At 33.2% G+C, this 21,017-nt stretch overlaps 2 protein-coding genes and 2 pseudogenes across 2 annotated transcripts; all 4 read left to right on the top strand.

The window, feature by feature from the left end:
* LOC104766098 lies at nucleotides 3,115-3,999 on the top strand (annotated as a pseudogene).
* LOC104767729 (putative cysteine-rich repeat secretory protein 17) lies at nucleotides 4,961-12,337 on the top strand. The gene is made up of 3 exons (XM_019241276.1): nucleotides 4,961-5,298; nucleotides 11,566-11,639; nucleotides 11,846-12,337. Exons 1-3 carry the CDS (start codon nucleotides 5,028-5,030, stop codon nucleotides 12,335-12,337), a joined length of 837 nt encoding a protein of 278 aa, XP_019096821.1. The 5' UTR covers nucleotides 4,961-5,027.
* Nucleotides 13,137-14,093, top strand: LOC104767731 (cysteine-rich repeat secretory protein 18-like). The gene is made up of 2 exons (XM_010491713.1): nucleotides 13,137-13,484; nucleotides 13,623-14,093. Exons 1-2 carry the CDS (start codon nucleotides 13,137-13,139, stop codon nucleotides 14,091-14,093), a joined length of 819 nt encoding a protein of 272 aa, XP_010490015.1.
* Nucleotides 15,478-21,017, top strand: part of LOC104767733 — a 13,022-nt pseudogene continuing 7,482 nt past the window's right edge.

The following is a 21,017-nucleotide window of genomic DNA, read 5'->3' on the forward strand; positions in this document are numbered from 1 at the left end:
GTGAATGGCCTTCCTCTTGGACCAAATGCCATTAAAGTTTTTGTCGATGCGGTTAATGAACCTGAGACATTTCTTTGGTGGCCAACAGAAGAACTCTCAGATCTTCATGACTCTTTGAAGTCGTTTGTAGCATGGCCATTCAACAAAGTTTTAATCGAAGATTTAAGTACAAAGGCACTAGCTACATCATCTCCTCGCACGCAGTCACAAGGACTCACTCCTGCAGCTCCTGTGAAGAGTTCAAAACCACTTACACAATCTCCTTCAAGTTCTTCTCATCAGGTAAATTTCAACGTTGTTGTTACTTATAAAATATGTTATGATCGTTAGCAATGATGCCTTTGTAAACCTTTCATATTATTTATACTATGCAGCATACTTCTCCAAAACGGATTGTCAAAGAGGATCAGAAGTGCAGACTGCTGGACATTACCGGTCAGAATAGGGTTGTTGCAGAAGGACGCTGGTCTTCATACAACCCAGAGCAGTTAGTGCATTTTGTTCCCTTGGGTCATAATGCAGTTCGTGTGTGGATTGATGTAGTCAAGGTGCCTGATGCAAAGGTTTGGAGGCCTAATTCTGCTATTGAGTGTATGGAGGATGCTATTGGTAGCACTATAGCATGGCCTGAAGAAAAAGTTGTCATCATTTGATGTCGAGTAAGAACCGTATGATTTTCTACTTTCGTTGTTGTGGCAAATGCATGAGACTTGTGTTCTTTGTTTGGGATTTATGGAATTGGATCATATGCTCATTGTGTATCATAACAATGTTTGATATTTTCTATTCTAGAATACAATTTCAGCTTTATCACAGGTTACTTTCAAATTGTAACTTCATTTGAATATGTTGTATAGGGAACGGTAATAGTAATCAGAAGACAAACGTAATTGATCGTTATAGCAGGCAGATGAAGTCATTGTATACTCACTTAGTAGCACATAATAAAAGCTACAACTTCAGATACAAATAGCTCAACACCGATGCTAAGATAACTAATCAAATGGCATTAACATAGAGCTACTAAAAAATAAATCATAGCAAGAAAAGATAGCTACGTTTACCGTATATATAGCAGGCATAAAGTACTATTATATATATATAAATATAACACGATATATGTGTTATTAAACATTGTAATATAGTATTTTATATATGCTATAAAAGGATGATACCCTACGATAGCACCAGCCCAGAAACGCTATCGTATATAGCCCCTCTATTATAGCGTCTCATTTAATAGCATTCTTGAAAACGCTATAATAACCATATCATAGCGTAATCGTATGCTATCAATACCCATATTTGTTGTAGTGTACGCCGATGCTCCTGTATGCATAAGTTAATTGGTTTGGGTAGTACCTTTTTGAAGTACTCTAAGGCTTCTTCATTAATCAAGCATTATTCATAACCTAAGTAGCACTGAAATGGGTACGGTGACTAGAAACTGGTACAAGTACGGGGACAGGAAACGGCAAAGCAAAAATTTATAGATACGGGGACGGCATGAGTACTTTAATAAACATATACCTATAAGTTAATATATATAAATCCTACTACCCAAAGTTTGTTTTTTTTACTTTATTTATCAAGTGTTTTTGTTAGTCACAATAACACTTTTAACATTAGAAACCTCCATTTAGGACTTAACAAAGTTTTTTATTTAATGAGTTAATATATTAACACTGCTGTTTTTGTTAGTCAAAATAACACTTTGAACTCCTGTTATAAGAACCCCATGATGCTTTTCTTTAAGCAAGGAAGCAGCAGTGTTAACAAAGTTTTCTACAAGATCTGGAACTTTCCTTACTATTCTAGTAGAGCAAAGCGCTGCCTGCATATAATAATACAACATATATGGTAAAAGCGATGAAGGAACAAAAACAACAGCTACTAAACTCCAGTCTCCAGCAGAAACTGTATATGAACTAGAAAACACTTCGCCTTCTTTCGGATATTAGGGTCACGAAACTGGATTAAAAAACAATTGTTTTATCTTTTTCCGTTAAACAATGGAAAATAACCCATACAAAGGACAAGGTATTAAGATTAATACTAAAGAGTGTTAGTAAGGATACTGTTTTAATGAATTGGTGACATGCATCAACGCTTCTTGTCTCTCATCAAGAAGAACATTAGGCCAAGATATCCAATCTTAGATTTTGTTCACATAATCAAATTCGACATCAGATTGGAACCCTCGATCCAATTAGCAAAAGGCTTTTCTCAAATAAGAAAACTACTAATGAATATGACGAAAATAAGATGTTTCTTTGCTTACATACAGTTCCTTCGGCTGCAATTTCCGATCAGAACGTCGATTGGCTCAAACTTTTTATAGGCTCTTGGGTAAATTTTTAAAATTTAGACCTTTTAAAATATTTTAAAACATAAAAATTTCCGTTTATTTTGATGCAAAGAAAAACTTGTACTGTTTTATGGGTTTTTTTGTTCATAGACAATATATATATGGACCCTTTTTATTGACAGTTTGGAATCAGGTTCGACCACGCTAAATGTAGATGACTGTTGACAGACGAATCTTGATGCATGGTTTAGTTCCCTCCAAATCAATCAGTTTTTATCCGGAACTCTCTTGACATAGTGACAATATTTGTCGATGGTTTGGTCGTTTTTGTGTAGTATGCAATCACGTTTAAGCAGTATGGCTTTTCTTCTCTTGTTATTAAGCTTTCCTAGTTAAACTATTATATGTATAAAATTCTAGTTGTAGATGAACATGAAAGTTAAAATTTTTATAATATATGACCTCATTGCGGAGACTTGGTTCTAATTACAGAGAATCTTGTAATTATAAAAATTAGAAAGTAATTAGTAATGCCTTCATTCGTCAACGTACAAATCGTGTGATTGAAAAGAGTTTGAACTCAGTCACACCTCGTGAACTTTTACTTTTTCTTCGGCCCTCTTGTCACATATACCAAACATTTCTCTCATCTCCGTTACAAACTCTAAACATCTCTTCTAAAAACTGAATTTTATCAATAGATTTTCTTATAAGGTAACCAAAAAGTGTATACTACATATATTTTATGAAACTTATCTCCATTCAATATTCAAATCCCTCCGAGTCTCACACAAAAATCCAAAACAATGTACTCTTCATCGGGGGTATCAACATGCTTCGTTTTGATTCCTATTTTGGTCGTGGTGGCCACACAACTGCTTCTTATGCGCACCGTTTCGTCCTTGAACATGAACAATGCCTATTTGAACCACAAATGCTTAACCAAACAAGGGAAGTACAACCCGGGAAGTTGGTATGAGAGACAACTTGAAAAGATCATAGAGTCCATCGCGAGCGGTGATGGTTTTATCCACGGTTATGACATGATGGCCCTTAGTAAGGATTCTGATTCTGATTACGTACGTCGGCGTCACCAACCAGTGCCGCGGCGACTCCTTCGGGTCAAAGTGCCGCTCCTGCTTTGCCACCGCCATTGCAGGGGTAACACCATTTCATTATTGATTTTATATTAACGCCAAAACCAATATCAACGTTCAATGGACTAATTTACATATAAGATGTAGTTTTTCTTGTCTATTATACATTTATCACTAAGATGTAACCAAAACTTGGAATGTATGTGTGTGTGCACCATTTATACATGTAATAATGTAGTATATGACAGCTTCGTAGGAGATGTCCGCGTAATAAGGGGGCAATAATATGGTACGACCAATGTACTCTCGAGATTTCTTCGTTCGATACTCAAGGGAAGATCGAGAAAGATAACGATTTCTGTATGTCCAACGCGAAGAAAATGAACGTAGATTCGTTCGGTGAGAAGTGATTGTCTTTCCTCGAAAAGTTGGTAGGTAAAGCCAACAACGATAAGTATCTGTAGGGGGCTGGTGATATAAGGTTCGGGACGAAGAAGTTGTACGGGATGGTGCAGTGTAGGAGTGACTTATATAATAATACTTGTGGCAAATGTGTTGGATATTTAGCTGTGAAATTTCAAGATTGCTGGCATGGTAAACAAGGAGCTAGAGTTTTGGGTAGTAGCTGTAACTTTAGGTTTGAGCTTTTCCCTTTTGTAAGTAGTACCAAGTCCGGTCCTAATCTAAAAATCTAAGGAAATATTTTTTTTTTGCTTATTGCTTTAGAGTTTGTTTTTTTCTATATACTTTAAATTTTATTTTATATGGTTTTTCTTTTTAGTTGTTTAGAAAAAACAAGATTATGTAGTTTAAATATTTTTATAACGCTCTAGTGATATATTCTAAATAATGTATTTTGAACGTGTAAAATTTTCTGTAAATTTGTAAAATATAATAAAATTTATAGATAGTAATTAAGGAAACCATAATTAAAAAAGAAACACGTTGCATTATTATGTTTGAAAAACTATATTTAATCATTGTAAGTTAGTTGAAAATGATTGAACTAATTAGCTACCTAACTAGTGTACGTAATAATCCGGGGTTTTCTTAACATTTTGACGATTCTTTTTTCTTGATGGGTTTGATCGTTTTTGTATAATACTATGAAACTATGTTTTTGTTTGTTTGAGGTTCAATTCAGTATCTCAGGATCTTGCTTTAAATGTAGATATCAACATTTTTTTCTTCTTTTAATCTAGAAACATACAAACCTAACGTCAATAGTAGACGAGAATTGAATCCATATTATATATACATATATATATATATATGTATATATATATATATGTATATATAATATGGAATCTTATACTATTTTTGACCCAAAAAAAAGAATCTTGTAACTATAGGAAATAACAATTCCTTCATGTCAGGTCGTCACCGTACAAATCGTGTGACTGTAAGAGAAAGAACTCAGTCACACCTTTGAACTTAGTACTTATTCTTCGGCCCTCTTGTCGCCGCAAATACTAAATTTCCTCTCCTGTCCGTTACAAACTCTATAATCCATTAGAAACTTAATTGATTAAATCCAAATCTCTCCTACTCTCCTACAACATCACAGTCTCAACAATTCATCTAAAAAAAAACACATAGAAAAAATCCAAAAGAATAAGATAATGTACTCTTCATCTACTATATCCAAACGCTTCCTTTTGGTCCCTATATTGGCTGTGGTGGCCACAGAAATGCTTCTTATAGGTAGCGTTTCATCTTTAAACATGACCAATTCGTATCTGAACCACAAATGCTTGGTCAGCCAAGGAAAATACAAGCCGGGAAGTGTGCATGAGAGAAACCTCGAAGCTATTATCCATTCCATCTCGGTCGGTGAAAATGTTATTAGCGGTTACGACATGATGTCCTTTGGTGAAGGTCGAGATCTGGTCTGAAAACGCATATTTGTGGCTAACTCTATATGTTTAAGTACGTGAATGATCGACTTTGACTTTGTATGAGCATAAAGTAAATAACGCAAGAGCTTTGTTAACGGGGTTCGGTTTTTCCTACATCTTCGGGACCTAGTTCAGAACAAATTCACTAGAACAAGATAGCAATTACAACTGCATATGATACAAACACTACTATGCCTATCATTCTTTTCTAGCTGAATTAAACCATCAAAAGATCTCTATATCTTATTGATGGGGCGACACCACATATCTTGTGTGCATCTCTCAAAACTACCTTGAAGCGCGCAAGTCTTCATGAAGCGCCCTCTTGGTATTTATATCAATTGCCCAACCCCTAGGGTTGGCAACTTTCCTATTATACAACAAATAGGAAATTGAGAACTTTCCTATTATACAACAAATAGGAAATTGAGAACTTTCCTTTTTCTTTTTGGATAAGGAAAGTTTCTCTTCATGATCTCATCTTGAATCTTCCATTCAAGATGTTCATCCAGCTCAACAACCGCCACTTGGCTTGTCCAAGTCGGCCTTAAGCTTCTGTACTCAAACTCTTCAATTCAGCTTCTTGTACTACTTCCTGTATTAACGTCGGACTAGTACAAGAACTGCTTCAGACGTTTGATACCATCTCCATTGAATCTGACCCTCTTGGTTTGTCCAAGTTGTCTCCAAACTTCTATATGTCAACTCTTCAAAGTACTCACACAGCTCGGCTTCCTGTATAATTTCATGTAATACCTCTTGTACTACTTTGGAACTTCACATATGTTCTTACTGCAACTGTGCCTCAACAACTTTGTTAGTTCTGCTCATTGTCTTCACACCATCTATGAGACATCTGTGATGATTCTATCTTGTTGTCTCATATATCACAATGTTGTATGACATCCTGATTTAGTAGCAATCCCATGACATGTTTCAGACAGCTTATAAAACTCGTCAACACATACCCTTTCAATCTCTCCCTTGGTGATTGAGTTTTATAATCCATGCACCTATTTAAACCAGTCAGCCCAACGTCTTCAATCTCTCCCTCAGTAATTGAGTTGTTTAATTTCATGCATCTTATAAAACCAGTCATCAAAATATCTTCAATCTCTCCCTTGATGACTGCGTTTTAAATTTCCTTCAATCTCTCACTTCATGCTACATCATGTGTCATTCTTGAAAGATCATAACATCTTCATTCTCCCCCTTTTTAACTTAGTTTGATACTCAAGCACATTTTTTAATCTCTAATCACAAGTAGAGCTCCCCCATAATATTTGCTCGCTCACTACAAACTTGACATTCTCTTCTCCCCCAGCTTGAGTCCAAACTAAGATAAAAACAAACAACATATCAAATTTTTCCATCTGGACTACTGCAGCATTGCATAGCAGTTGACTAGCCTTGGATTATACCCGCTGTTATGCCTTTAATTATACCCGCTGTGCACTGCTTTATGATAGTAGCTGTCTCACAGAAACTTATCCAATGAAACTTCTACAGCAAACTTGAACCTGACATGTCGGACTCCAGAACGATAGCTTTCCTTTTAGCCATCTCACATCAGCTAATCCAAAGACGTTCTTGAGGCTTCTGTTTTAACAATTTTTATTTTCACAAATGAGCACAAACTGTGCAGACACATCAAACTCCAACATAGAACCACATGATGAAAGCCTAACTTCGTCAGCCACATGATTCTTTAAAATCAGAATGAAAGCTTCACATACTTAGCTTCACATAATCTTCTTTTTGGCACATCATATGCTTCATTCTAAGACCGAAAGTCATAAACTTCAAAAACTGCAGATCCCTGAAACTCTTTTTCCATTCACCACACAAAACTTTGCAAAAACATAGCTTTAAAAATCTTCTAATTAACTAGTCTGAACCACCATCATTCTACTAGGTTCCCGGATTCCAAAACCAGTTCCCTTCTACCAGAATCTAGTTCAACATGTATATAATATCTCTGCCAAACTTCATCCCATTATGAGTTCATTTGGTCCTCCTTTGATGTCACCACTGAAACTGGTCAAATCTGAAACTTTGAATAAACTGATCCCGGAATAGACTGAAGATGCTTGAATAAAAAGCAATTCAATTGTCAAAACTTCAATCCAACCGTTGAATATCAAGTCCCTAATAGCACCAAGCTCCCCAAAAAATTTCAGTATGATCAGATTATTTTTGTATCGCCAAACCCTCTCCTGAAGTTGCTATCTTGAAACATATTTTGGTAATCCTTCTAAGATTTAAGAAAAATAATCTTCTCTCTTTGATGATGTCAACTACACTGAATTTTCCTAAACACATTCTGAAGAAACTCTAGCTTTGTGACCTCTTCTTCATGACATATTACAGTCACTGACACCCAACAATTCTAGTCATGTGCTTGCTACCTCTTAAATTTCTTCATCTCTCTTGATGCAGTCTTGATGCAGAGCATAAACGGAGTAGCAAAATAACCCAGAAATTTAATAAAATTGGTGGGGATATCAAACACAGTCATACGAAGCCATAGGAGAAAACAGATCGCGATTTCGATTTACGGTTTGAGAGTTATGGCCAAAATCCCAACACAGATCCGAAATGAAACAACAGTACGAGTAGTCAACTTTGAGATCAATTTCCTGTCAAACCACAAGGAATCAGATGACGATCTTAATATCATTGGAAAGATCTCGCTTTCAACTTTCTAGAGCAACTTTTAGAGCTCCAATCCAAGGTCTGTAGCCAACACAAACGAAGAAGAAGAAACGAACCATGAAACAGAAAAACTGTCTTAAATCTGAAATTTTTCTTTCATTATTCTTCTTCTGAGCTACTTTCTTTGATTTAGAGATGCATCACGTTTCTTCTTCAGTATTCAAGTACATGGTTCCTCTTTGCTTTAATCTGAGCTTTTTCAAGAAACTGCACACACATGTCTGCTTCCGTTTTCTTTAAAGACAAATGAGCTCTCTAACGTAATGTCTCCAATGCTTCCTCCAAAACCCACCATCAGAAACTCTAGCCGCCAATATCACAAAGCTCCACCATAGTAGATTTAGATTTAAGTTCCTTTTTTTTTTCTTCTCTTTGCTTTCCAATATTGAAAGTCTCTTTCTCAGTGTGATAGCAACAGATCTAGCAATACTTCATCAAAAATTGCAGCATACACAAAAATATATACTAGCAGACCGTCACTAAACACCACATACATAACAACTCTTTCCTTTCCAAAGTGTTACTCTTAACTCCACTTGAAAATTCTTCACATCACCACTATGAGCCAAGTTTGTTTTCTTCTAGCAAAATTTCTGTAAAACCCTTTGACTGAACTTTTCTTCCCATGACAACTTCGCAATCAAAATGCCTTGGTAGAAAGTTTTATGTCTCAACCTCTCTCTTAGTCTCAGTTTCACTCTGTCTCAAAGCCTTCTCCAAAAAAAACTCTTGTCAGCATTCTTCATGAATTCTAGCAAGCTTCCATAACATGTTTCAACATCTATACTCTTGGCCTTTCCTCTTGCAATGCCAAAAGCTTGCTCTTTCTGGTGATTGTTGCACGTGGCTCTATACATAATTTGCTCCAAAATCAAAATTATTGATCCTCTTCTTCCTCGTTTTTAAAGAAATCTTAGACTCCATGAAATCTTAATCGATTTTCTTATCTTCACAATGAGACCATTCTTTACTAACGAAGCAACATGATGTTGATAATGTCCGGATGTTGACCGTTGACATCATACAAATCCACTTTGCTTTGTAGCTCTAATATGGTTCATCTGTTGAAAACAGAACATCATAGAAACGTGGACTACTGATATAGTCTTCATCTCGCGGATCTGCTTCATCTCGCAGCACCAAACTCAACACAGAATAAACTTCTTCCATAGGCACCATAAGACAACTACAGATTTTGCTAAGTTCTGATTCGCTTTTCGGTTTGAATCAGAGAATGCCTATATGAACTCTGGCAATTTCCTTCTTTGTCAGTAAGCTGACAACAACATCCTCTTTCTCATCTTGAACAAAATTATTCCTAGCTCAAACATTGTCTCCTCCTTTTTTTTCGCTTAGAGATGCAGACACAAGACACATACCAGATTCTGTTTAATAACAATGAGCAACCCATGACGTCTTCTTGCCGACAATACTCTCTAGGAACCAACAGAGCTGATAACCTTTTTATCCTCTTTGCTTTGAAACTTTAATTCCTCACTTAAGACACAAAAATATCTAATTATGACCAATTGATTCCAACGCTTCTCTTCAGAGCTTAACTGTATATCTCTTCTCTTATAGATCAAAATCTTGGTTCTTTTCACGATGAAGAAGACACTCAATGTCTTTGACTTTTCCAATCTGAATTACACGTAACCAAGCAAGCCAGATGAGATATTCCCTATCCACATGTGTTAACATGACTTTTCTTCTAAAACGAAACTACACCAATTTTAATTTAACTCCTCAGGGACCTTTTTATGGGCCAAGTTTAATTAAATTAGGTATTGGGCCACCAAAATTGAACTGAGCCCAAACCAACCAAAGCTAACCTATCTTTCTCGATGGTTTCTGATCTCGACGGCAAGGAAAAAATGAAACTTCCAATGGACAGTACTCCGACTTCCGGTGTACTGCACTCTTAATCCGATAAGTTTGACATCAACTCCACCGTCTTCATCAATCTCCGTTCTAATGTTGACCAGTTGAAATCACCTTATCTCTAATTCCTTAAGAATCTTCTTTTCTTTAAACTCAATAACTTTTTTTATACTCAGTGTGAATCACCGCCATTGATGCCAGATCTCTGATTTGTGAACTAAAGCTTCGACTTTGTCTTCACCATTGTTGCTTTAATGTCTTCTTATGATAATATTAATAGCCATTGAAACCCAAAGGGTTAAACCATGCTATCTCCTTCTCTCTTCCAAGTCTTCGACATAACAACAACACAAACCCCAAAACGTGTACGATCTCTACTCCTTCAAATTAAAACTCGGCTGTAATAGATTAAGTCTTTCTTCTCTATCCTTTCCCACGTTCTTCACACAACTCCAATGAAGAGGCCAAGACCTTCCTAGGAGTTTATGATTAATTTTGCCTCTGTCAAATTCAAACAGATTCAGTACACCGTATAACTCTTTCTTCGCTTGCTTCTTCAAACACAAACACTTCCGAATATACTCTCGATCTCTTTCTTTATACCTTCATGAATACTCGTCCTTCTTATATGCTTTAATTCTCTACTAGCCACAAATCCAGGACCATACCCGAAACAAGAACAAATCTCTATCGAGCACCGTTCTGATACCAATTGAAAACGCATATTTGTGGCTAACTCTATATGTTTAAGTACGTGAATGATCGACTTTGACTTTGTATGAGCATAAAGTAAATAACGCAAGAGCTTTGTTAACGGGGTTCGGTTTTTCCTACATCCCCGGGACCTAGTCCAGAACAATTCACTAGAACAAGATAGCAATTACAACTGCATATGATACAAGCACTACTATGCCTATCATTCTTTTCTAGCTGAATTAAACCAGCAAAATATCTCTCTATCTTATTGATGGGGCGACACCATACATCTTGTGTGCATCTCTCAAAACTACCTTGAAGCGCGCAAGTCTTCATGAAACGCCCTCTTGGTATTTATATCAATTGCCCAACCCCTAGGGTTGGCAACTTTCCTATTATGCAACAAATAGGAAATTGAGAACTTTCCTTTTTCTTTTTGGATAAGGAAAGTTTCTCTTCATGATCTCATCTTGAATCTTCCATTCAAGATGTTCATCCAGCTCAACAACCGCCACTTGGCTTGTCCAAGTCGGCCTTAAGTTTCTGTACTCAAACTCTTCAATTCAGCTTCTTGTACTACTTCCTGTATTAACGTCAGACTAGTACAAGAACTGCTTCAGACGTTTGATACCATCTCCATTGAATCTGACCCTCTTGGCTTGTCCAAGTTGTCTCCAAACTTCTGTATGTCAATTCTTCAAAGTACTCACACAGCTCGACTTCCTGTATAACTTCATGTAATACCTATTGTACTATTTTGGAACTTCACATATGTTCTTACTGCAACTGTGCCTCATTAACTTTGTTAGTTCTGCTCATTGTCTTCACACCATCTATGAGACATCTCTGATGATTCTATCTTGTTGTCTCATATATCACAATGTTGTATGACATCCTGATTTAGTAGCAATCCCATGACATGTTTTGGACAGCTTATAAAACTCAGTCAACACATACCCTTTCATGGTCAGCGTCATTCTCCAGTGTCGGGGAGACTCCTACGGGTCCAAGTGCCGCTCCTGCTTTTCCTCAGCTATGGCCGGGGTAACTTCACTTCAATATTATTGATTAGCTAGCTAACACATATTTACGTGTATAAATTTGTGTGTTTTGGTTGCGCATACATGTAAGTTTTGGTTACGTCTTAGTGATAATAATATATATAATAGACAAGAAAACTATATATCTTGAGTCCATGCAATGTCGATATTGGTTTTGGCATTAATTTGCAAAGCGTATGTGCTTGACAGCTTCGTAGGAGATGTCCGAGAGATAAAGGGGGAATAATATGGTTCGACCAATGTCTTCTCGAGATTTCTTCGATCGATACTGTGGGGCAGATAAATTACGATGACAGTTTCTGTATGTCCAACGCGAAGAACGCGGGAGATGATCCGTTTTCTTTCATACTGAAGTGGGATACTCTCTTCGACAATCTGACAAGTATAGCCATCACTGAAAAAAACAAAAACTTAAAAGAGTCCACCAAGCCGGCGCTTTACGGGGCTGGGGAGAAGAGGCTCGGGACGAAGAGGAATATGTACGGAATGGTTCAATGTACGGATGACTTATCTGTTAAGGCTTGTGAACAGTGTCTCGTACATAATATCTTGCAGTTTCAAAATTGCTGGAAAAGTGGTAAACGGGGAGCGAGAGTTTTGGGTAGAAGCTGTAACTTTAGGTATAAGCTTTACCCTTTTGTTAATGCCAAGACCGGTCCTAATTCTTATTGGAAGAGTTAAAGCAATCTGAAAAAAATGTGGCTATATAATTATGATTTGTTTTGTTTCTTTTTGTGTGTGTGTAAATTATCATTTCTCAATTTTCTTTTACATGAATACATTATTTTATTTATAAAAATTCATATGATGTAGTTTTAATAAAGGAAATTATCCGAGAAGCCACATTGAGATTTATCATATGAATCCATCATCATATCAACGTTGTTCGGTGGTGTTTTTTCGAGTGGGAAAAGCGAAAAATATATTCGGCAAAATTAAAGAATGAAAAATTAAGATGCTGAAAAAATGAAAAATGAAAAATAAAAATAAGTATTGGGATAACATTCTGAATTTTATATGACTTCAGAGTTTATTAATTCGTTAAATCTGACTCTGAGTTTTGGTTAATCTAACATCGTTGAGGGTAATTTGGAAGTAATTAATCTGTCTCCTGGGCTCCTTTGGAATTCTTACTATATTTTCTTCCTTGATGGGTTTGCCATGCATGTATAATATGCAACTATTTTTAACCAAAAAAAAAAAAACAATCGTTAAGTATAGAATTTAACGATTCCTTCATGGCTTCATTGTTTTCAATCGTGTGACTGTGAGAGTTTGAACTCAGTCACACCTTTGAACCTTTACTCTTTCTTCAGCCCTCATGTCGCCGCAAATACAAACTTCTCTCATGTCCGTTAACTATAAACATTTATTCTAGACACTTAATTTATCAATCGAATTTCTTATAAGGTAACCAAAAACAGTAAACTAGAAAACACCTCCGTTTGGGGAAAACATAATAATAAAAGTATCGAAAACAATGTACTCTTCATCTTCTCTATCAAAACGCCTCCTTTTGGTCACTATTTTGGCCGTGGTAGCCACACAACTGTTCCTTATGCGCACCGTTTCGTCCTTGAACCTGACCAATGCGTATCTGCACCACAAATGTCTAGTCAGTCAAGGGAAATACAAGCCGGGAAGTTTGCACGACATAAACTATAATAAGATCATCAAAAGCTTGTCGAATGATACATATGCTTTTCGTACTGGTTACAGCATGACGCCCTTGGGTGAGGAATCTGATTTGGCCTCCGTAACCTTCCAGTGCCGTGGCGACTCTTACGGGAACAAATGCCGTTCCTGCTTTGCTACCGCCCAATCTGAGGTACCGTCACTTATATATAGTATAAGTTAGCCATCATATTCACATATGAACCTGTATAGATAGATCAGAAACGTCAGTTTTGGTTACATGCAATGTTGATATTGATCGTGGCGTTGATATGCAAAATGTATTTGACAGCTTCGTAAGAAATGTCCGAGAGACAAGGGGGCAATAATATGGTACGATCAATGTTTTGTCGAGTTTTCTTCGTTCGATACTACAGGGCAGATCAATTACGATGATGGTTTCTGTATGACGAGCGCGAAGAATGTGAGCGGCGATCGGATTTCTTTTGAGAAGACGTTTTTGGTCCTCGTTGGCGAAATGACACAAGTAGCCGTCACTAAAAAACAAAAAATTATAAAAAATTACGACAAGCCGGCGATGTATGCGGCAGGAGAGAAGAGGCTTGGGAAGAAGAAGCTATACGTAATGGTGCAGTGTATGGTTGACTTAAATGAAAAGGGTTGTAGGGAGTGTTTGTCACATATGGTCGTGCATTATCAAGATTGCTATAGAGATAAACAAGGAGCAAGAGTTTTTGGTGGGAGCTGTAGCTTTAGGTTTGAGCTTTACCCTTTTGTTAACCCCAAGACCAGTCCTAATTAATCAAAGTTTTCGATTCATTTTTTTTCCTTTTTGTTAACTTTGACTTTTATTTTACAAGAATTTATTATTTCATTTATATGATGTAGTTGAATAAATAAATTTATATTAGGAGCTTCAGAAAAAACAAATCTAAATTGTTATTTGATTATTTATTTTTATACTAAATTTCTAAAATTATTCTATGAAAGTGATATAAGTTAAGCAAGGAAACGAGAAATTGTAATCCATTTAACTAATGTTATCGTAAAAAAAACATTGTATAATATGTTTGAAAAATAGAACATATCTATATTTAAATTTGGTAATTGGTTGAAATAATTGATAATAAATAATATAAACATGATTATGTGATTGTTCCCGGGCGTCAGTATGATTTACCGTTGGCGTACCAAAGATTAACACAAATAGGTAATCGTTGACCGACGGGGAAACCACCATAGAAGCAATATGTTAAGGAGGATTTGGAGAATACAACTAGGAAAATCAGAAGATGGTTTATACCATATCAACAAAAATAGGTTTTAAGTACAACTAAGATCAATGATATCTCTTTGTAAAAGAGAGTATCGATCAGTCAGAAAGCTATATATGTGATGTAACAGATGGATCGCTACCTATGATTTTCGAATGCATTACCGTTTTTTCATCAATAAAATGAAGATGATTGCTAAGAAAGAAAATCACATTAGATTGTCGAAAATGACGAAGACGATTAAATATTTTCTTTATCGCATTTTCGTTACACAAACTATTGGTTGTATTTGTAATTTCATTGATAATCTTGTACACACTGATTCATATCAATAAAATGTTTTAGATGTTAAAAAAATAATAATAATATAAACATGATTAAGAAAGTAACGTTTACTTCTCTCAGACATTTCTACCAAATAGCAAATTGAGACTCAGACTAAGTCCCATAACTTTAACCAATAGGTTCTATATGGTCTAGATCTAGAACCTTTTAGTATTCAAAAAATAGATAAAAACGGTATGATTATTGAATTTAATAGTGGATTAGTACATAGTGTACAAAAATAAAAATTGGCGTGTAAGATTGATATTAACATGAATATTATTTCGGTTTGAATAATTGAATTATGACTGATATTTAATATTACAAATGATTATCTTATATTCTTGGCCATTCCACCAGTTTGTAGGTTCCTAAAGAATCTTGTAAATATAGAAATCATCAATAACTCCTTCAATTCAGGTCGTCATCGTACAATCGTGTGATTGTAATTGTTTGAACTCAGTCACACCTTCGAGCTTTTACTTTTTCGTAGGCCCTCTTGTTGCCACAAAGTTCCTCCGAGTCTCCTACATATATATCAGTCTCAACACTAAATTTATATAAGAACACTTCTATAGGAAAAAAAAAAACACAATAAATCCAGAACAATGCATTCTTCATCCTCTGTATCAAAACGCCTCATTCTGGTCCCTATCTTGGTCGTGGGGGCCACACAACTCCTCTTCTTACGCAGCGTTTCTTCACTAAACCTTACCAATGCGTATCTTCAGCACAAATGCTTACTCAAGCAAGGGAAATATAAACCGGGAAGCGACTATGAGAAAGCCCTCATTGATATCATCCAAGGCTTCTCGGAAAAACCAAAAGATTCGTATGGTTTTCGTACTGGTTTCGGCGTGACAGCCTATGGTAAAGAGCCTGATATAGTCGCAATTTCTATTAGTAAACAATTCTAGATAATTAATTTTTGAAAATTTTCAGTGTAAATTTCTTAATTTATTCTATGGAAGTAATATTGTATATAGAAAATAATCAATGAAACTGTAGGGGAGTAGACGAGTAGTTTAGTTCCACTCGATTAACCCGACATAAACTAAGAGTACCCGAAATCGACTAAGTTGTTGGTTTGGCTTGTGCCAACCTAAACCGAACCACGCCTGATCAACTCGGCAATCAACCAACTAAAAGATATGGCGAGTTAAAGTCAAATCTACAATTTCTTAGTAGGTTTCTAGTTTAGACCAAATAAGCGCATATGAAGCAAATATGTACAACATAGTGTCTCAATCTGCTATTTGGTAACAATCTCTAAGGCTACATGAGCTCTTGGGGGATGAGGGTGTTCTCTCGTCTCATAGGCGTCGGCATCGGAAGTAGGAGATCTCTCGATGGATATAACGCATGAAGCCGTCAAATGCGGCATGACTAAACTGAGAGAAACCTACTAAGAAATTGTAACTTTTTCTGTAGACAGGTTAACGATCTCTGGTAATCATTGTCGATCTTGTTCTTGAATCAATAAAGAAAACCAATTCGCGATATTTCCTTGTGTACCTTCTACCGGTTTAGAATCGGTGCGGGTTTACCTCACACATAAACTATCTATATATACATTTTTTGAGACATTTATGAAATAAATCCTGAAGTTCATACCTATTTACAAGGAATGCCATTAACATTAAATTTTACAATTATTTTTTACTTTACATAATATCAAATTCGGAATCTAATTGAAATAGATTTTCTTCTTTAATTATTTTTTACTTTAAATATGAAGGTTGTCATTTTTCCTTATTTAAGTAACCAACAATTTGGTTTCTCCATTATAATCTTCATTTGGTAATATATAATTTGGAAATTTATAATAAATTGTGTGATAACAATTAACAAATTTTCCCAGCAATTTTATGAAAAGGATGAATGTTTTATACTTTATCTAAGAATTTACAACATATTTTTAAACTATGTATATAAATTAAAGTTAAAATTAGTGATAAATTAATAAAAATTAAATCTTGATAAATCAAATATATTTTCTTGGTCTCAATTTTTTTTTATGGTTCTGCTTAAGAATTGGTAAATTAATAACTCTATAAATGAACTTTATACAGTATACACTTTAAAAAAAAAATGATGAATATGTTTTATACTTACCAAATGTGAGAGATGCTCTAGATAACATATTATATACACATATTTTTAATCAATTAATTAAAGTTTATAAAAGTAAACAATTAGTATAATTCATATAAAAAACTAACTTACTTTTATTTTCATTGCACACATAAATTAAATATACTAAAGTGTTAGATTACTTATATATGAAACTAACAAAAATAGAAAGCCATTTATATTGTACTGATATTACTGAAAAACTAAAATATAATTAAAATACTACTATCTCTACAGTGAAAACTAAAAAAAAAACACTTCCCGACGATTTAAATATTTAAGAAACTGTAAGTTATCGTTTTCCTATATTATAAAAAATACACGGTATACACCTAAAACATAGAAATTGGACACTACATAATATATAGATGCAAAATACTATACATTTACAAAATACAAAAATTAGTTACATATATATAGTTAATCTATCAAACAAAATACATTTTGCATTTTTTTAAACAAATTTAGCCTCGCGGTGTACCGCGGATGAATCTATACTAAATAAAAGTAGGAGCTATAAACTTCTTAAGCTGTCCACCTAGGATTTTAAACCACCAATAGAGATTAGACACCTCACTAATTAACATTTTTAAAATTTTCCAGAATTTTCTATATTAAGAATTAATTTGAATATCTTATCAGGTTTTGACATGTCATTCATTAACATTTTCTAAATTTCCAGAATTTTTTAGATTTTTTTTTTTTTAAAAATTTATGGAAATAAAAGAACTATGTACAATATCCCACATCGGCTAGAAATGTTTTAGACAATGGTTCAAAAATATTATAAATAAGATTAATATGCTTTCAACAACGAATGAGCAGGAAAGCTTGATTTATCAGGCGTCTCAGTTTAATAGTTTTATTCGGTTTGATCCAGTTTTTTATTTGATCAAACAAAAACTTTAAAAAGTTTCAAAAAATATATTAGAATATTTCAAAATTTGAAATGTTTAAATATTATAAATATTGAAAATTTTAAAAGTTCTTATCTTTTAAGAAGTTTTTAAATATTTTAATTTTTAAATTTTAAAAGTTTAAAATATTATAAATATTGAAACTTTTTAAAAGGTTCAAATTTTATATTTTGAAACCTTTTAAAAATTTAAAATACTATAAATATTGATGTAATACATAAATGATCTTATTTATCTACGTTTGTGCTTTTTGTTTCTTATGAGCTGTAAAATATATTTTTGTGTATGATTTTATAGATGAGTTGATATTCTTTCATTAATTTTTTATTTTGATCTGATTTTTTATTTTTATGAGAAAAGAAATGATTTTGTTCTTGGAGTTTGATGGGTTAATAAGTTGTGTGGTAGTCTAAAAAAAGGTTTTTCGGTGGAAGAATGTGAAGAAGTTGATGAGGAAGAAGAAGAAAAAGATTATAACGAAGAACCAAACGGTAAAAGTTACGATGACAATTAACACAAAATTTGACAATGAAAATGACAAGAAAGAATATGAAAAATAAGAAAACATGGAATAAAAAACACGAAAACATAGGTCATAGCGATCAATTAAATATGAAAATGAGTTAAATTCATGATGATAAAATTGTTCCGTTTTTCTGGTGGTCAAAAAAATTGTTTAGGATATGTGAGGTCATCAGTTTGATTCGTTTCGCCTGGACGTCGAGTTAAATTCATGATTTTTTTTATCAGATTTTAGTTTATAACACAACTGATTTTTTTATTTTTAAAAACTGTGTATCTGAAATTTTATTTTTTCTTTAATACTAATTTAATTTTTTTTATATAAAATAATATTTTATTACCGTCATCAATTATATATAATTTTCATCAAAATATATCAAATAATATTTCAAAACCTAGCCCAATAGGGATTAGAAACCTCACTGGATTTATGTTTAATGATATAATAGAAAATTATAAGCACGATATTATATGAATCTCAAATAATTCAAAGATGAAAATATAAATTAAATAAAATAATCTAAAACTACTACAATAAATTTTAAAATACAATATTAGAAAAAGAAGATGCATATATTAATCTTCCATTTTTTTTGGGTCAACATATTAATCTTACTTATTCCAAACTGAAAAAGTAGAAAGTAGGAGTATATTTTGGTTTAAAAAAATAAGGAAAATTAGTCTTCCCATTAAAAAAGTTTGACCAATAGAACAAAGTTGAAAACAATATTTTTGAATAAATTATTTTGTTAGATGAATAATATGAGACAATATATGTTTATATAGAAGTGATTATTTTATATTTTTTTAGAATTAATAATTTTCTGTATATTTTCCTTAATCCATTTTCTATTTTATGAGAAAATTTATTTCAATGAGCTCATTATTTTTTAAAAAAATTCTTGCTTCCCACTTTCTTGTATGACGTACTATCGTTCGACGATAAAAACGCTTTCTGTTTAGTTGATCTAGTGTTATATAATCTCTGTTGTTATCTTGCATTTGTGTATTCATCTTTTTTTTTATGCTACATATCCTGTAAATTTATAGAAATAATAATAACACCGTGAGAAGTTTGTTAATCTTAAAAACCTTAGTTATTATGCATAAAAAACTTTGTTAACACTTCAAAGTCAAAGATTGCGTAGTATGCATTATAAAATTAAGAAATGAAACAAATTTCAAAGAAACGATGATGAAAACACGTGGTAATATCTAATAATCTTTTTATATAGGTTCTTCGATTAGACAACAAACAAACTGCCTTCGAGACTTGTTCAGGAACAATGATGTGTCAAACAAAAGGTTTATAAAAAACAAAGTAAAAAAATTTACCAAAACAAAGCTAGTCGAAATATTTTTGTTTGGTGAAAAATATGTCATAATCTCTTTGCTTGTACAGAGGGGTGTATTTACAATCATTTTCCTTTTAGGATTAACAAAGTTTTTTTTTAATATAATAAGATTACTATTATCTTATTCATCGTTTTACCAAGCTTGAAAACTGTGATTTATGATCATTAAAATTGACATGTATTATGATCTGATGAGTTACTAACTTTGATATGTGATTTTTTGATCGTTAAAATTGACACGTGTCATGATCTGATGAGTTACTAACTTGGATAAATAATCATTAAAACTGGCACATGTCACGATCTGGTGAGTTTTTAACTTTGATATATGATTGTTAAAACTAACACGTGTCACGAACTGGTGAGTTACTAACTTTGAGAACTAAGCTTTATATAATAAGATTATAATATTTTGAAACTTTTCAGAAGTTTTATTAACTCAAACTTGGACGCGTGTCATGTGCAGAAGCAAGAACATCAAAAGTAGAAGCTCCTAAATTTCTAGGTGGACGGGGTACTCATCTATACTGATAAAAAGTAGGAGCTATAAGGTCGTCCACATAAGATTTTAAACAACCAATAGAAATTTGACATATCACTTATTAACATTTTATACAATTTCTAGAATTTTCTATATTAAGAATTATTTTAAACAACATATCATGATTTGACATGTCATTCATTAACATTTTTAAAATTTACAGAATTTTTTAGAAAAAGGAAAATTTTAAATTTATGGAAATCAAAGAACTAAGCACAATATCCCACATCGGCTAGAAATGTTTTATACAATGGTTCAGAACCAGTATAAATAAGATTAATATGCTTCCAACAACGAATGAGCAGGAAAGCTTGATTTATCAGGCGTCCAAGTTTAAAAGTTTTATATGGTTTGATCTGGTGTTTTTATTTGATCAAATTAAAACTTTAAACAGTTTCAAAAAAATATTATAATATTTAAAAATTTTAAAAGTTTAAATATTATAAATATTGAAACTTTTAAAAGTTCTTAGCTTTTAAAAAGTTTTTAAATATTATAAGTTTTAAATTTTAAAATTTTCAAATATTATAAATATTGAAAATTTTTAAAAGGTTTAAATTTTATATTTTGAAACCTTTTAAAAGTTTAAAATATTATATATATTGAAGCAAAACATAAATTATCTTATTTATCTACATTTGTGCTTTTTATTTCTTATGA

This window comes from Camelina sativa, chromosome 19, assembly GCF_000633955.1.
Source record: "Camelina sativa cultivar DH55 chromosome 19, Cs, whole genome shotgun sequence".
In the NCBI taxonomy this organism is placed as follows: Eukaryota; Viridiplantae; Streptophyta; class Magnoliopsida; order Brassicales; family Brassicaceae; genus Camelina; species Camelina sativa.

What these genes read in the sequence shown, in the direction of transcription:
- LOC104767729 (XM_019241276.1), top strand. Translation starts at nt 5,028, where the DNA reads ATGTACTCTTCATCTACTATATCCAAACGCTTCCTTTTGGTCCCTATA. An exon ending in TGAAGGTCGAGATCTGGTCT is followed by an intron (nt 5,299 to 11,565) that starts GAAAACGCATAT and finishes CTTTCATGGTCA; the next exon opens with GCGTCATTCTCCAGTGTCGG. An exon ending in TTTCCTCAGCTATGGCCGGG is followed by an intron (nt 11,640 to 11,845) that starts GTAACTTCACTT and finishes TGTGCTTGACAG; the next exon opens with CTTCGTAGGAGATGTCCGAG.
- LOC104767731 (XM_010491713.1), top strand. Translation starts at nt 13,137, where the DNA reads ATGTACTCTTCATCTTCTCTATCAAAACGCCTCCTTTTGGTCACTATT. An exon ending in TTGCTACCGCCCAATCTGAG is followed by an intron (nt 13,485 to 13,622) that starts GTACCGTCACTT and finishes TGTATTTGACAG; the next exon opens with CTTCGTAAGAAATGTCCGAG.